The sequence below is a fragment of the Ostrea edulis genome, chromosome 3 (genome assembly GCF_947568905.1).
Source record: "Ostrea edulis chromosome 3, xbOstEdul1.1, whole genome shotgun sequence".
NCBI classification, from domain to species: Eukaryota; Metazoa; Mollusca; class Bivalvia; order Ostreida; family Ostreidae; genus Ostrea; species Ostrea edulis.
In genome coordinates this window covers 1,909,012-1,926,401 of record NC_079166.1, presented here as the reverse complement: position 1 = coordinate 1,926,401, position 17,390 = coordinate 1,909,012, and the positions used below count along the sequence as shown (strand labels likewise).

General features: G+C 34.1%; 1 protein-coding gene across 12 annotated transcripts in view; it reads left to right on the top strand.

Annotated features, from left to right (window-relative positions):
• LOC125673383 (syntaxin-binding protein 5-like) overlaps positions 1-17,390 on the top strand; it is a 75,952-nt gene that overhangs the window by 45,413 nt on the left and 13,149 nt on the right. For 5 of the 12 annotated variants that reach the window (XM_056159696.1, XM_056159706.1, XM_056159703.1 and 2 more), the window contains exons 9-19: positions 2,519-2,594; positions 2,789-2,943; positions 3,195-3,418; positions 4,818-4,885; positions 5,087-5,127; positions 5,339-5,592; positions 6,332-6,487; positions 12,411-12,580; positions 15,592-15,680; positions 15,770-15,790; positions 16,284-16,390. In XM_056159696.1, coding sequence (XP_056015671.1) covers positions 2,519-2,594; positions 2,789-2,943; positions 3,195-3,418; positions 4,818-4,885; positions 5,087-5,127; positions 5,339-5,592; positions 6,332-6,487; positions 12,411-12,580; positions 15,592-15,680; positions 15,770-15,790; positions 16,284-16,390 — 1,361 coding nt within the window. The remainder of the gene's footprint in view (positions 1-2,518; positions 2,595-2,788; positions 2,944-3,194; positions 3,419-4,817; positions 4,886-5,086; positions 5,128-5,338; positions 5,593-6,331; positions 6,488-12,410; positions 12,581-15,591; positions 15,681-15,769; positions 15,791-16,283; positions 16,391-17,390) is intronic. The other 7 variants (XM_056159701.1, XM_056159700.1, XM_056159707.1 and 4 more) reach the window with 3 other exon arrangements.

Sequence of the window (17,390 nt, the reverse complement as noted above, 5' to 3'; positions counted from 1 at the left end):
TTCTAGACACATATCTTAACAATAAGGTCAACTTATCATGTCTGCGAGTTCCTGGTTCAAGTTTCAGTGGGGAATATTTCTATAAAAAAATCCTCTGCTATTAAACAGTTATATGGCTTTGGGAAAGAGACAGGCAAACTAATGTGGAAGAAGTGGAACAATGTCAGTTAATGGATCCAGCTGCACACAAGACAGCGGCATTGTTTACATATATGACCTTGAAATTGAAGTCACTTTCACCTTCATATGTAATAGGAACTCTTCCTTGTTTAGTACAGGAATACTGCCAGCTTCTTCTCATGAAAATGGAAACAGCTAGATTGAATTTGTATCTTTGATATTAGGTCTGATTTTTACTAGCCTCATCTAGTTTTAGTGCATTGTTTTGATGTTATGAAGTTGAAACTATTTTCATCTAGGATAGACTTGGAAGTAGACTCGGAAGTAATCTTTCTCTAATGTATCTCAACAGTTAATAATCAGGCCTCAAGACCAGAAACTGAGAATAGACTAGGTCTAAATTTCTCAACAGCTAATAATTAGGCCTCAAAACCAGAAACTGAGAATAGACTAGGTCTAAATTTCTCAACAGTTAATAATCAGGCCTCAAGACCAGAAACTGAGAATAGACTAGGTCTAAATTTCTCAACAGCTAATAATTAGGCCTCAAAACCAGAAACTGAGAATAGACTGGCACCTAAATTTCTTAACAGCTAATATACCTGCCCCAAGATCATAAACTGAGAATACACTCTAGGTCTAAATTTGGATTACTTATAACTTAAGATTTATCTGTGTGTAAAGAACTGCTGGTTTATAAAAAAAAAAAGAAAAAATGTAAACACATACTGAAAATTCTATTTGTTTATAAAAACTATTTCAAAAGTTTGTTGGATTTGAAATTTAGACTTAAGTCTATTATCAGTTTATGATCTTAAGGCCAGATCTTTTTAGAGAATCTTTGTAACAAATTTGAGAAAAAATGATGAGAGGAAGTTTACTGTAAACAAAAATGTACTCTCTGTCAACATGCCTCATCAAAGAGATTGAAGTCGGGGGAGGTTTTATCAGTGATGTGGTGAAAAGTAAATAGTGCTTTTGAAATGTTGATGACTATTTGTTTGTTTGTGCTGGTTGTACTTTAAAACATTAGATACCTGAACATCCTGAGAAGCTTTCACTAATACCCGGAGATTATCAGGAAATTGTGATTCATAATGTCCCCTCTGTAAAATCGTTTGAAATCTTTAGCTACGGAGAAAAATAACACTACTGCAATACTGTAATAGTGATGTTGTTAATAGAAATACTGATACACCCATCATACATAGCTCTTAAGGAGGTATGACACTACAATACTGTAATATTGATGTTAATAGAAATACCATATTACACCCATTATACATAGCTCTTAAGGAGGTATGACACTACAATACTGTAACAGTGATGTTGTTAATAGAAATACCGATACACCCATCATACATAGCTCTTAAGGAGGTATGACACTACAATACTGTAATAGTGATGTTGTTAATAGAAATACTGATACACCCATCATACATAGCTCTTAAGGAGGTATGACACTACAATACTGTAATAGTGATGTTGTTAATAGAAATACTGATACACCCATCATACATAGCTCTTAAGGAGGTATGACACTACAATACTGTAATAGTGATGTTGTTAATAGAAATACCAATACACCCATCATACATAGCTCTTAAGGAGGTATGACACTACAATACTGTAATAGTGATGTTGTTAATAGAAATACCATTACACCCATCATACATAGCTCTTAAGGCGGTATGACACTACAATATTGTAATAGTGATGTTGTTAATAGAAATACCAATACACCCATCATACATAGCTCTTAAGGAGGTATGACACTACAATACTGTAATAGTGATGTTGTTAATAGAAATACTGATACACCCATCATACATAGCTCTTAAGGAGGTATGACACTACAATACTGTAATAGTGATGTTGTTAATAGAAATACTGATACACCCATCATACATAGCTCTTTAGGAGGTATGACACTACAGCAATACTGTAATAGTGATGTTGATGCTAGAAATACCAATACACCCATCATACATAGCTCTTAAGGAGGAATGCTGCACCAGAGAAATTTGATATGGATGAAAAGTGGAGGAAACTTGCAACTATTTTGAAAGTGAAAACTTAATTTTACTTTATTCAGTCAAAAATGCTATTTTATTTGAAAGCAATCTGAATTCTTTTTAAAAATCTCTGTAGGTCTTGAACCTGTGATCTACAGTTCAGCAGTCGACATGCTAACCTACTGAGCTACACAGCTAGTAGTCAATACAATTTGAAATGAATGCATGAATATTGCTGATATTGATATTTTCATTCATGTTTGAAAAGGAAGTCGGCCATGAAGACAATGAATGAATACCTCCTTAATTGTAACACATTAAATGAGTAAAAACATGTAAATGTGAAGGATTTTGTTTGTAATTCTCGTTATTGGATATTTCAGCTCAGATGGGCAAAGATGGCAAACTCAACCCATGTAAACCAATAACTAAAGTGGAGTGGAAGTCGGTGAAAAATGGGTAAATATTGGAGTTGTTCCCCTGATATGCCTGTAATACAATAGAACTTCTCTGATTTCAAATAGATTCCGTTTGTAACAGAGATAGTTATCAGTGTGGTTCCGGCACAGTGCTCTCTGTAGCATCTGTTCCAGGGACAAGTGATACATGTATCAGATGCACACTTTGGACTAACACATCCATATTGTTTGTAGGGAGCCATTGATCATCTTCTCCGGCGGAATGTCCTATGATCGTGCTGGCAGAACACCCAGTATCACTGTCATGAATGGCAAAAGCACCACAGCCCTGGAGATGGAGCATAATATTATAGACTTTGTGGTGCTTTGTGAAACACCATGGCAGAATGGTATAAAAAACATGACTCAGTTGATTAATTTTCTAAGTAACTGTTGTGTTATGTGATGCAGGCACAATGAATTAATTCTGATTGGAAAAAACAACCAATACTGTGTATTTGAATTGAAGATTGCAATATTTCGTTACCATGGGGAATGAGTAATTAGAAAGACACTTCTCCAACAACACACAAAATGCTTGTACTGATTGGAAGGTTTCATACATTGAACTGTCTTATGTGTTTCTTATTTTTTAATACAGACTTTCAAGAGCCCTATGCCATTGTGGTTCTACTGCAGTATGACCTTGTGGTGGTGGATTTGACCTCCCAGAACTACCCCTGTTTTGAGAACCCCTACCCCATGGACATTCACGAATCACCTGTTACAGCATGTCAGTATTATGCAAACTGCCCGCCTGATCTCATTCCTGCATTCTACTCAGTGGGGTCTTCTCGCCAGAAACGCACAGGATTCAGTGAAAAGGTGAAACCAGAGTTAACAATAATACTTCATAATTTAATATACAACCAAGTTCTGAAATATCCCTTTATTGAAATACTGATGTTATCACTGATTTATCACCATAACAGTCCCGTGGGGATCCGGGTTAGAATAGGTCCTCAGTACCCCCTTGCTTGTCGTAAGAGACGACTATATGGGGCGGTCCTTCAGATGAGACTGCCAAAAACCGAGGCCCCATGTCACAGAAGATGTGGCATGATAAAGATTCTTCACTGTTCAAGGGCCGTAATTGCCAAGCATAGGCCTAAATTTTGTAGCCCTACACCGGCAGTGGTGACGTCTCCATATGAGTGAAATATTCTCGAGAGGGACGTAAAACAATATTCAATCAATCAATTACTATAACAAATTAATGAAATATTCGTATTAAAAGAATATTGTTCGCAGGAAGCATTGCAATGGGGCTCTCTTTCACATGTGTGGTTAGAGCTGTATCACTTTAAGTCCCAGGATGTTAAATTGCATAGTATTATAAATCTGTTTTCGGTTTTCACATGTAAGCCAGCAAATCACAATGATACCTGGGGACCTTTTTTCCGTGTTCGTATGTCACATCTTCGAACTTCAAAACTGTAAAAGATAGGACTTCAGTATTTAACATGTATCTTCCTTGTGTGAAGTTCATATATACAGTTATCATTGATCACGTATTGGATATACACATTTGTACAGTGATTACTGACGACGTATTGATATATACATTTTTACAATGATTACTGATGACGTATTGATATATACATTTGTACAATGATTACTGATGACATATTTGATATCTACATTTGTACAGTGATTACTGACGACATATTTGATATATACATTTGTACAGTGATTACTGATGACATATTTGATATCTACATTTGTACAATGATTACTGATGACGTATTTGATATATAGATTTTTACAATGATTACTGACGACGTATTTGATATCTCCATCTGTACAATGATTACTGATGACGTATTGATATATACATTTGTACAGTGATTACTGATGACATATTTGATATATACATTTGTACAGTGACTTGCAGGTTACAATTGTTAGGCCAATTAGAATTAATTGATAGATTATCATCCCACCCGCCCCTCTGCCTCAAAAAAGGGCTTGCCCCGATTTTTTTTATTTTCACAAAAATTCCGATTTCAAATATTTTTTTGTGACCCTGGATGATAATCTACTAATTAAGTTGAATTGGCCTTACTAGGAACTGTTTAGTTTTTAGTCTGGTTCACGGGGCCATGGAATAAAGGTCTTCCATGCACTTTGTTTCTAAGGCATTCATAATGCCTACACTGTCCAGATTGTAACATTCATTATAATAGAACATACTGGAGAGATTTTCTAAATTTCAATCTTTTAGTCTTGGCCAGTGAATGGTGGAGAGTGGGGGACATCGACCTGTAGTTACCCTGAGATCTTTATCACTGGGTAAGTCACACTCTTCATTTACAAAATGTACAAAGAGATCTTTATCACTGGGTAAGTCGCACTCTTCATTTCTTTCACAAAATGAAGAAAATAAATGTATTGCTTTTCATATCTCATATTCCAGGAAGTGTGAGTAAATTTCACAATCATAGGAATCTGGCTGTCAGAAACTATTAGTAAATGCTGTTGTGTATTTTGTAGACATGCAGATGGATCGTTAAAATTTTGGGATGCATCCTCAGGTATTGAGAAATTTTCTTTTTCTATAAACATCGTTTAATGTACATTTACATTTTAGTCATGTAGTTCCAACTTTTTTTGTGACTTTCTGTGTGATATTAATACTAGATACATTTGCATTTGTCCCAAATTAAAGTTTTAAATTACTACATATGTTTTTTTATTGACATTGTGTATGTATTGTAACCTTATGTTTTCGTTTCGCCTTTTCAGTGACATTACAAGTGTTATATAAACTAAAAACTGCCAAAATGTTTGAGAAACCAAAAAAGCGAGAGGAATCCCGCAGTGAAAACCGTGACAGTGTGGGGGACAATCCAAAAAACGGTTCTGAGTCGATGGACCCCGACCCGTTTGCAGTGTATTTAATACATTTGTGTACAGAATCTAGGATTTTATGCTTCGCTGGAGCCACTCATTTAGCACTGTGTAGATTTTCAAAACAGGAATTAAATGTGGAAGTGCAGGTAATGTACAAACATTTTCGTCTTCTCTCATGATTTTTATTACCCCCACCTTTCTTTGCAACCGGTCACTTTGTTACAAGATTACTAAATAAACTTAAGTATCATGTTCGTTATTTTAGACATTGTCTGATACCATTACGTTTAGCTTCGTGGATTAGAATGTAAAGGCTGACAATCTGTAGATCACGAGCTCATATTCCACAACACATGGGTTATTTGATGTTAACCTCTATGATTTTACTATAAAGTTGCAATTTGTGGCTAATTGAAATAACTTTTCATTTCCACAAGATTATGATACACATGTTGATCTTACCGTTTTCGTCCATTTTGAATTTCTTATGTGTGTAATCGTCGTTAACTTTAATCATCAGACAACTCGAATTCTTACCAACATTTTATGTAATCAATCAGATACATACAGAAAATTAACATTTCAGAAAACAATATCCATGATATTGTAAGAAAGTGTATGATATGATGTACATATTTTTTTTTCAATTTAGATATTTGACACTGGTAGTTGTACCCAGTTTAGAAGTTCGACAATTCGGTGTTAATCATTTAGTCACTAATATGCAATGTAGGAATCGTGGACATATTAGATATAAAGTTTTAAATATGATACAGCAATGCTCAAGCCTTGTAGTGGTAATTGTGTTAAAACAGTAAGTGGATAGATACTAAATGCTGTGTTTAATTGAAGGCTGTGTCCTCATGGTGTGCTCTTGTTTTGCAGAGTTTAGAATTTTCCATTATTTATCATGATTTGTTTGATGATATGGAGTCCCCCGACATAGAGAACCATTACCGGCCAGGCTTAGGGGTGGTAGCACAGTTCCAAGGGGGAAGCAGGGAGTCATACTCAAGCAACGCATCGGACCACAGTTCAAAGGTTAACCATTAACATACAGTGTATATCTATCTGACATTCGTTATACCCCTTCAGACGATGTTTGGAGGGCGGTACAATCTATTCTTCTGTGTAGTTGCTGGGCCATCGTCTGTCCAATTCACTGCTCAGGTTGTGACACAAGGTTTGCTTAGTAATTGTGGTTATAGTAAGGTTGTCTGTGACTGTGATTATAGTAAGGCTGTCTGTGACTGTGATTTAGTAATTGTGATTATAGTAAGGCTGTCTGTGATTTAGTAATTGTGGTTATAGTAAGGCTGTCTGTGATTTAGTAATTGTGGTTATAGTAAGGTTGTCTGTGATTTAGTAATTGTGGTTATAGTAAGGTTGACTGTGATTTAGTAATTGTGGTTATAGTAAGGTTGACTGTGATTTAGTAATTGTGGTTATAGTAAGGCTGTCTGTGACTGTGATTTAGTAATTATGGTTATAGTAAGGCTGTCTGTGATTGTGATTTAGTAATTATGGTTATAGTAAGGCAGTCTGTGATTGTGATTTAGTAATTGTGGTTATAGTAAGGCTGTCTGTGACTGTGATTTAGTAATTGTGGTTATAGTAAGGTTGACTGATTTAGTAATTGTGGTTATAGTAAGGTTCTTTGTGACTGTGATTTAGTAATTGTGGTTATAGTAAGGTTGTCTGTGACTGTGATTTAGTAATTGTGGTTATAGTAAGGTTGTCTGTGATTTAGTAATTAAGGTTATAGTAAGGTTATCTGTGATTTAGTAATTATGGTTATAGTAAGGTTGTCTGTGATTTAGTAATTGTGGTTATAGTAAGGTTGACTGTGATTTAGTAATTGTGGTTATAGTAAGGCTGTCTGTGATTTAGTAATTGTGGTTATAGTAAGGTTGACTGTGATTTAGTAATTGTGGTTATAGTAAGGTTGTCTGTGACTGTGATTTAGTAATTATGATTATAGTAAGGTTGTCTGTGATTTAGTAATTGTGATTATAGTAAGGTTGTCTGTGATTTAGTAATTGTGATTATAGTAAGGTTGTCTGTGACTGTGATTTAGTAATTGTGATTATAGTAAGGTTGTCTGTGATTTAGTAATTATGATTATAGTAAGGTTGTATGTGACTGTGATTTAGTAATTGTGATTATAGTAAGGTTGTCTGTGATTTAGTAATTATGATTATAGTAAGGTTGTCTGTGACTGTGATTTAGTAATTGTGGTTATAGTAAGGCTGTCTGTGACTGTGATTTAGTAATTATGGTTATAGTAAGGCTGTCTGTGATTGTGATTTAGTAATTATGGTTATAGTAAGGCAGTCTGTGATTGTGATTTAGTAATTGTGGTTATAGTAAGGCTGTCTGTGACTGTGATTTAGTAATTGTGGTTATAGTAAGGTTGACTGTGATTTAGTAATTGTGGTTATAGTAAGGTTCTTTGTGACTGTGATTTAGTAATTGTGGTTATAGTAAGGTTGTCTGTGACTGTGATTTAGTAATTGTGGTTATAGTAAGGTTAACTGTGATTTAGTAATTGTGGTTATAGTAAGGTTGTCTGTGATTTAGTAATTAAGGTTATAGTAAGGTTATCTGTGATTTAGTAATTATGGTTATAGTAAGGTTGTCTGTGATTTAGTAATTGTGGTTATAGTAAGGTTGACTGTGATTTAGTAATTGTGGTTATAGTAAGGCTGTCTGTGATTTAGTAATTGTGGTTATAGTAAGGTTGACTGTGATTTAGTAATTGTGGTTATAGTAAGGTTGTCTGTGACTGTGATTTAGTAATTATGATTATAGTAAGGTTGTCTGTGATTTAGTAATTGTGATTATAGTAAGGTTGTCTGTGATTTAGTAATTGTGATTATAGTAAGGTTGTCTGTGATTTAGTAATTGTGATTATAGTAAGGTTGTCTGTGATTTAGTAATTGTGATTATAGTAAGGTTGTCTGTGATTTAGTAATTATGATTATAGTAAGGTTGTATGTGACTGTGATTTAGTAATTGTGATTATAGTAAGGTTGTCTGTGATTTAGTAATTATGATTATAGTAAGGTTGTCTGTGACTGTGATTTAGTAATTGTGGTTATAGTAAGGTTGTCTGTGACTGTGATTTAGTAATTGTGATTATAGTAAGGTTGTCTGTGATTTAGTAATTATGATTATAGTAAGGTTGTCTGTGACTGTGATTTAGTAATTTTGGTTATAGTAAGGTTGTCTGTGACTGTGATTTAGTAATTGTGGTTATAGTAAGGCTGTCTGTGATTTAGTAATTGTGGTTATAGTAAGTCTTTCTGTGACTGTGATTTAGTAATTGTGGTTATAGTAAGGTTGACTGTGATTTAGTAATTGTGGTTATAGTAAGGCTGTCTTTGTCTGTGATTTAGTAATTGTGGTTATAGTGAGGCTGGCTGTGTCTGTGATTTAGTAATTGTGGTTATAGTAAGGTTGATTGTGATTTAGTAATTATGGATATAGTAAGGTTGATTGTGATTTAGTAATTATGGTTATAGTAAGGTTGTCTGTGATTTAGTAATTGTGGTTATAGTAAGGCTGTCTGTGACTGTGATTTAGTAATTGTGGTTATAGTAAGGTTGTCTGTGACTGTGATTTAGTAATTATGATTATAGTAAGGTTGTCTGTGATTTAGTAATTGTGATTATAGTAAGGTTGTCTGTGATTTAGTAATTGTGATTATAGTAAGGTTGTCTGTGACTGTGATTTAGTAATTGTGATTATAGTAAGGTTGTCTGTGACTGTGATTTAGTAATTGTGGTTATAGTAAGGTTGTCTGTGACTGTGATTTAGTAATTGTGGTTATAGTAAGGCTGTCTGTGATTTAGTAATTGTGGTTACAGTAAGTCTTTCTGTGACTGTGATTTAGTAATTGTGGTTATAGTAAGGTTGTCTGTGACTGTGATTTAGTAATTGTGGTTATAGTAAGGTTGACTGTGATTTAGTAATTGTGAATATAGTAAGGTTGTCTGTGATTTAGTAATTGTGGTTATAGTAAGATTGTCTGTGATTTAGTAATTGTGGTTATAGTAAGGTTGACTGTGATTTAGTAATTATGGTTATAGTAAGGTTGTCTGTGACTGTGATATATTAATTGTGGTTATAGTAAGGTTGTCTGTGATTTCGTAATTGTGGTTATAGTAAGTTTGTCTGTGACTGTGATTTAGTAATTGTGGTTATAGTAAGGTTAACTGTGATTTAGTAATTGTGGTTATAGTAAGGTTGTTTGTGATTTAGTAATTGTGGTTATAGTAAAGTTGACTGTGATTTAGTAATTATGGTTATAGTAAGGTTGTCTGTGACTGTGATTAATTAATTGTGGTTATAGTAAGGTTGTCTGTGATTTCGTAATTGTGGTTATAGTAAGGTTGTCTGTGACTGTGATTTCGTAATTGTGGTTATAGTAAGGTTGTCTATGACTGTGATTTAGTAATTATGGTTATAGTAAGGTTGTCTGTGATTTAGTAATTATGATTATAGTAAGGCTGTCTGTGACTGTGATTTAGTAATTGTGGTTATAGTAAGGCTGTCTGTGACTGTGATTTAGTAATTGTGGTTATAGTAAGGTTGTCTGTGATTTAGTAATTGTGGTTATAGTAAGGCTGTCTGTGACTGTGATTTAGTAATTGTGGTTATAGTAAGGCTTACTGTGACTTATTTAGTAATTGTGGATATAGTAAGGTTGTCTGTGACTGTGATTTAGTAATTGTGGTTATAGTAAGGCTGACTGTGACCTCTGTGATTGATGGCCACATGAACAAGGTCACATCATGACATGCCATGTAAGAAAAAAAAAGTTTCCTTCATTGCACTGGGAAATACTTACCAGAATAATTTTTATTGGTATACTTGCCAGGTTTTTTATTGGCAGTTACTTTCAAATCATGAGGTATTGTTTTTATGTTTAGCATGTACATTTCTTGTGAGAAGACCTTTCTAACAATAACAGATTTGTTGACCTTGTGACCTTGACATTGACCATTGACCTAGATTTTGGAATTTTCCTTAAAACTTTATTCTTGGTTATATCTTTTACAACATCAGAGGTACAGCTTTATTTTGCATGTGTATTCCTTGTGGCAATCTTGACCTTTCTAACATTGAACTTTGACCTACTTTTAGAAAATTTGAATATAAGCCGTATCTTATAAATCGTAAGGCACTGCTTTCGTGTTTAGCGTGTGCATTTCTTGTGAGAAGAGTTTTCCATCGTTGACCTTGTGACCTTGAAATTGGCCTCTGACTTACTTTGAAAATTCACTAAAATGATGTAATCCGGGGGCATCAATGTTTTACAAAACACATCTTGTTAATGCTCCTTTTATGAAATGAAATGACTCTCTACCATTCTATATTGACTACAGTGATATTACTGAGGTTCACATTTCTCCAACGCATGCACTGCTGCTTCAGACGTGATCCTACCAGTCAAGATCGGTTGTTGTTTGACAATTCTTGTTGTGATTTTTCTACCTACTGTTGGTTTTATATGGTACATAATTCGTGAAGGTGAAAAAAAATATGCTATATATACTCAGAGCAAAATTTATTTAGATATCACAGGGGGGGGGGGGTGCATTATACAGATATATCTCAATACATTACAGTGATTAATGGTGATAAACAGAGGGAAAATGATATTGGATGAAGTTTTACCATGCAATATAGTGATGGGTGTGCATGCTAGATCCCTCTATTCTTATGCAGATGGATTTTATTTATTCAGAGTTCGGTTGTTCCTATCCTGCCATCTCATGATTTAAAACTGAAGGAATCAGAATATTCATATGATAAAAGATCAATAGCTTTGTTTCTGACCAAGTTAACATGCATTTGTCTACACAAATGTGAGAGTTTGTTGATGACAGATGTATAATCCTGCCTCTAACATTTGTATTGCCCCGTAGTTGAAGATTCGGAGCTATTTATTTTTTTATCTGTCTGTCTGTTTATTAATCTGTTTGGTTGCAGAAATTTTAGTCTTAATTTTGAATGAATGGACCGGGATAGGACTTTCATATTTCACATGTATTATATTCCTTGTGACAAAACCATTCTTTGGGTACAAAAAGTTTTGGCCTTTTAACCTTGACATCGGAGTTTGACCTACTTTTTAAAATACTTAGCTGGTTACTTTTGACAAACTTTAATCTTGGCCATAACGTTTGAATAGTTGGTGATAGGGGTTCCATATTTTACTTGTGTACATTCCTTGTGACAAGACCTAGATATAGGTAGCAAAAGTTTTTACCTCACAACCTTAAGTTTACATCAGGGTTTGACCTACTTTTGAAAAACTTTAACCTGTACCATAACGTTTGAACAGTTAGTTATAGGGATTTCATTTGTGTATTCCTTGTGACGAAACTTTTCTTTGGGTAACAGAATTTCTGTGTCAACACGTCTGACTAAACACGTGCTAAATTATCTCAATTATGTTGATAAGATAGATTTCTGGAAGTGATCCATTCTAAGTTGAAGAGTATATTATTTGTGTTGCAATAGATGGTGTAGTATTCTAGTTCTTCCAAATGATACAACCCCCCCCCCCCCCCCCCCCCTTGAAGCGACGAAGTTGGATGGAATAAAGAAAGATAGCAGTGTATATTTGTAACAGTTTGATTCACGATATACAGCTCTCAGATATTGTCAGATTTTATGATCTACATGTACACTATGAATTCAATTTCAAAAAGCAGCTATTCATTTATAAAAAATAGAATTTGGTAGTCCAATGTTTACAGTGAAATATATACAGTGAATCATGTAAACTGTTTACAGTGAAATATACAGTGAATCATGTAAAATGATGTAATGATAGTTAGCAAACATGGCAGAAAAAGAACACAATGTAACCGGCAGTTATTCTGTCACTGGCATCCTGATGAAATCGAATATAAACAAGATAATGCTCAAAATGTCTGTATATATGTTGCAGCAGGAAACTTGGACAGCGGTAAAGGTGCGACCGGGCAGTAGAAAATACTCAGCTGGTTACTACCCGGACCTGGTCTGTGTGTTACAGTGGTTAGAAAGTAAGGAGCCCGGGGAGGGCAAGGAGCACCCGGGCAATATCACCTTCATCTCCATGAATTCCACCTATGGCCTGTAAGTACTTTTGCCGTTTACTAAGATCTTTCCCTTGGGAGCTGATTGGACCTTTTTCTTTGGTGCTATAAATGTGGATAAGAGTCAGAATAAGTTGTGTGTGTTGGACACCAGACCATGACAGGCTCATCTATTTAACAATTCAGATATAGTGCCTAGTCTAAGGGCACATCTTACACATCAATTGACTTTGGTGTTCCGTGAGTTGACCATGAACCACTGAAATATTGTCAATCAGTTTTTAATTGCGAGAACTTTATTTTCACGTAAATTTGCTAGATGACCTTGATAAGGTTCTAGTGAATAATTTTGTCTACAGTATACTCCAGATATAAATTTAAATTCAGAGCTGTCGTTATATCCAAATTTCAAAATAGAAATGTTGCTGTGAAACGGTAAAGAAAATCTCGTGTGATGTGAAATTGACGTCCCATTGAAGGGGTTTGTCTCAACATTAGTGAACAGTGTTTTGAAGTTTGTGTCATACAAAAACTAAGGTCACATCTGCTTTCTAATTTAACTTGTAGCTAGAGAAACTTCTTTGATCTGTCCAGCTGATGGACTGAATGAAATGGCTGAATTAGAGGGGTGGCTGGTTTACCCCAAACCTGGCAAATAGTGATACTTTATCTCAAATATCATTAGATATAAATTCTTTTTACCATAATTCCGTAGGGATCTGGGTTAGAACAGATCCTCAGTACCCCTTGCTTGTTGTAAGAGGCGACTAAATGGGGTGGTCCATCGGATTAGACCACAAAAACTGAGGTCCCTTGTCATAGCAGGTGTGGCACAATAAAGATCCCTCCCTGCACAAAGGCCATAAGCGCCCTTCACCGGCAGTGGTGACGTCTCCAGATGAGTGAAATAATCTCGAGAGAGACGTTAAACAATATTCAATCAATCATTTATACCATAAACCATTGGATATAGTGCAGAAGGACTAATAATTTACTCCTGGAAATGAAACAATTAAAAATAAATGACAAACATGTTTAGTTTTTATTCGTAGCACTATAGAGCTAAATAAAAATACATTTAACATTTTCGCAATAGATAATTAGACATACATGTATATACCACATGGAATTAATCCCTATAAATAGCCTTGCGTATTGGAACATTAAATCTCTTGATATGAACCCGATGCTGTAATCGATACGCAATATATATACTGGTTGATTTTTTTTCAATTTCAATTCTGTATTCTCTTTGATTCTTGTGATCTGGAATTGTTATCGTTAGAAATTATTATCAGAGATCAAATTAATTGATGTTAATCAATAATGATATTATAGTAGTCAATATTCAGTATTGTTATTTTGCTGTCTAAACTAACACTTGTTCATTTATTAGCTGAGTTGCAACGAAGTTGAACTCTGCTATTGGTTTGGTGATACGGGCGGGCGGGTGGGCGATTGGGCATCAACAATTGGTTTCCGGATGATAACTCGAAAAGTTTACAATCTGATCAAATGAAACTTTGATATATTGTTGGGTACCAGGTAAGAAAGATCCCTATGAATTTTGGAGAAAAATGGTCAAAGGTCAAGGTCACAGTGACCGAAAATAGAATGAAAATTTCAGAAAAATTTGGTTTCCGGATGATAACTCAGAAAGTTTAAATCTGAATCAAATGATACTTAAAGATATTGTTTTGTACCAGGTAAGGAATATCCCTATTGATTTTGGAGAAAATAGGTCAAAGGTCAAGGTCACTGACCGAAAATAGATTTAAAATTCCAAAAAAAAATTGGTTTCAGGAGGATAAGTTAAAAAAATTTAATTTGAATCAAATGAAACTTGGTTATGTTGTTGGATACCAGCAAAGCAAGGCCCCTATTGATTTTGGAGAAAAAAAGGTCAAATATCAAGGTCACAGAGACCGAAAATAGATTGAAAACTTCAGACAAATATGGTTTTTGGACAGTAACTCGAAAAGTTTAAAACTTGGTTATATTGTTGGATAGCAGGTTTGGAAGACCCCCTATTGATTTTGGAGAAAAAGGTCAAGGTCACAGTCCTGAAAAAAGATTGAAAATTTTAGAAATATCTGGATCTGCATGATAACTCTAAAAGTTTAAATCCGAATATTCACAGTTACAAATATGCCACATCATTCCTGACTTTACAATGTATCCCATGCAACTCAGCTCATGCACCCCTGGGTACATATATTGATTTTTACTGATTAAACCAACATTAAAATTTTTTTTTAGATACCCTCAAATATCACAAGGTGTGGCTAAATAAATTTTTGGTAGTAGTATGCAGCTGTAAGTCAAAGTTTCACTCCCTAGAAGTTGACTTGTATGCAAATATATGATGAATATGATTAGAAGTTGTAAATTGCAATCAAATCATGTTATAGGGGAAATTCTGATATTGGCACAGGTGGTATTGACAATAAGATCTATCAGTTTGCTTTCTAGGAAAATAAAGTTTGATGCTAAAATAGGCATGTGATTCTCCTGACAGGAAAGCTCACAAAATGCAGATGAATTTTCATAGTTTACTGTAAATTAAGCTGAGAATAGACTTAAGTCTAAATTTCAAATCCAGCTAACATTTGAAATAATTTTCATAATGAAATAAAATTTTCAGTATATGTTTGCATTTGAGTTTTTATTTTTTATTATTATTTTTTATTTTTTGGTAAATCTGCAGTCTTTCAAACATATGTGCTAGAGAGATCTTAAAAAATATATTAAAGGAATCAAAATTTTTAATTTTTAACGAGTCTGTTCTCAGTTTATGATCATGGGGCCAGATTTTCGTGATGTATCCTCTTTCAGGATTTATGCAAATGTAGACAAAATTATTCATGAGAACTAAATTTTTACTTCAATAGTTCCTTGATCCTTATAGATATAAACTTCTTTCAAATAAAAACCCGAGTTTCTGTATTGCTTATCCTTCCTCTTTGTCATCATTGAAGGAACTTGTGCGCTCTTTTAAGTTGGATAGTAAGAGACCTAACAAGAACTATTACAGAAATCCTTTCTTTGCAGATTGGCCTTTGGAAATGAGTCTGGGTTGGCAATAGTTGACTATGTACAAAGAACTTGCCTGCTAAATTTAGGAACTCCGGATTTGTATGGTAAGGTGTTTTGATTGGATTCAACCAGTGTGTAGCAGTTTGACAATTATACGAATGAACTTGAAATTAATTTCAGTACTTTTAATTAGTTTTTGATAGTAACACAGAAGGTATGTAGATCACAATTTGATTGTTTTCTTTGTAATTAAAAAAGTCCTAGAGGATTTTGTTCAATTTTATTGTTTATTGTATTTCACTATTAATTTTTCAAGTTTCACGTTCGATACTTCCACAGAAAATATCACAAGACTTTAAATTTCTTTGGGGAAAAGAATGATTTTGCTTTTAAATGTTATATGTATGAAATACATGTATAAGACTGATTAACCAGACTGTGATATCGTCAGATATTGAACATTTTCTGAAATCTGCATTGCTGATTAATTGTAAAATGTGAAAAATTCTCAGAATTCAGTAAATTACAAAAAGTGTGCAGGAAAAAGAAAAATTTCACTTTCACTGTTTAAGAGAGGAATGATATGCTGTAATGAATTCCTTGAACACGGTACAATGTATTATTGTGTGTGTAATGGAACTGTACTAATGACAGGTTACAGTGTACATTGTATTAATGTGTGTGTAATGGAACTGAACTAATGGCAGGTTCTATGGATCCGTACAATCGTGGACCGAGGTCACCGAGAAACAGGAAGTTTCCCACGGACGGCTCGGGCACGGAGGATGGGGCACGATCCCCCACAAACGATCAGGTGAGTTCTGCTGCAAACCTTACTACCTGTATGGTATCATGAAGTATGTAACAGATAAAACACTTGGATAGCTTAGAACCAAACGTGTCTCTCATTTCTTATCCATTAATGAATTTATAAAGAAAAATGTAATTGTTGATGCCATAGATGAAGAGAAAAATGAAAATATAGATTCAGATTTTAGATATTGATGTTTTATTAACACCATTACATGAATGTTGAACTGGCTTTTGTATTGTCTAATGTACATGATCTTTCTGGAAAAAAACTCCATCCTGTCCACACTGTTAATATGTTGTCTCGTGTACTGTGTATGTGTTCGACTGCTACCTTAACACAACTATTGTCACATACCCAAAATTATTTTTCGTTTCATGGCTAGTATATCTTAAATTCTTTTTATTTTGGTTTTCGTTTTTTAAGTAGATTACAATTTTTCTATTCAATTATTCTGAAAAGTTTGTTGTATTTTTGAATATTTTTTATTTTCATTCACTAGGCTATGTTGTTCTTTTTATTTTCATTTTATTGGAGGGGGAGGGGTGTAGATTCAATGGAAATTGTTTATTCTTTATGCACAGTTGTTTCTATAACTTTTGTAAAAACAGAGTTTTCCCCCCTGTAGAATTTCTAAATTTGGTATAGAGAAGCACTTGTCATCGCCTTGCAACACGATACAGAAACACCACTGTACATATATATTTGTACATTTGTTGGTCTTTCAAATTTATTATAGGATTTCATGAAATTGACAGAGATGATCTGTGTCAAATTTTTATCTCACTATCAGGAAGGGCACCTGAGGACAAGGTAGTTGAAGAACACTTTTTGAAGCACACCGTGTTGCGAGGGGATGCCCTGTTTTTTTTTGTTTTTTTTTACAGAGTGCTTGTTTTAAAATTCAGTCTTTTCATGCTACTTCAATCATTTTTTAAAATTTAGTTAATAGTTTTCTATTAGCAGTCATTGCCATGCACAATTCTAAAATATACATATTTTG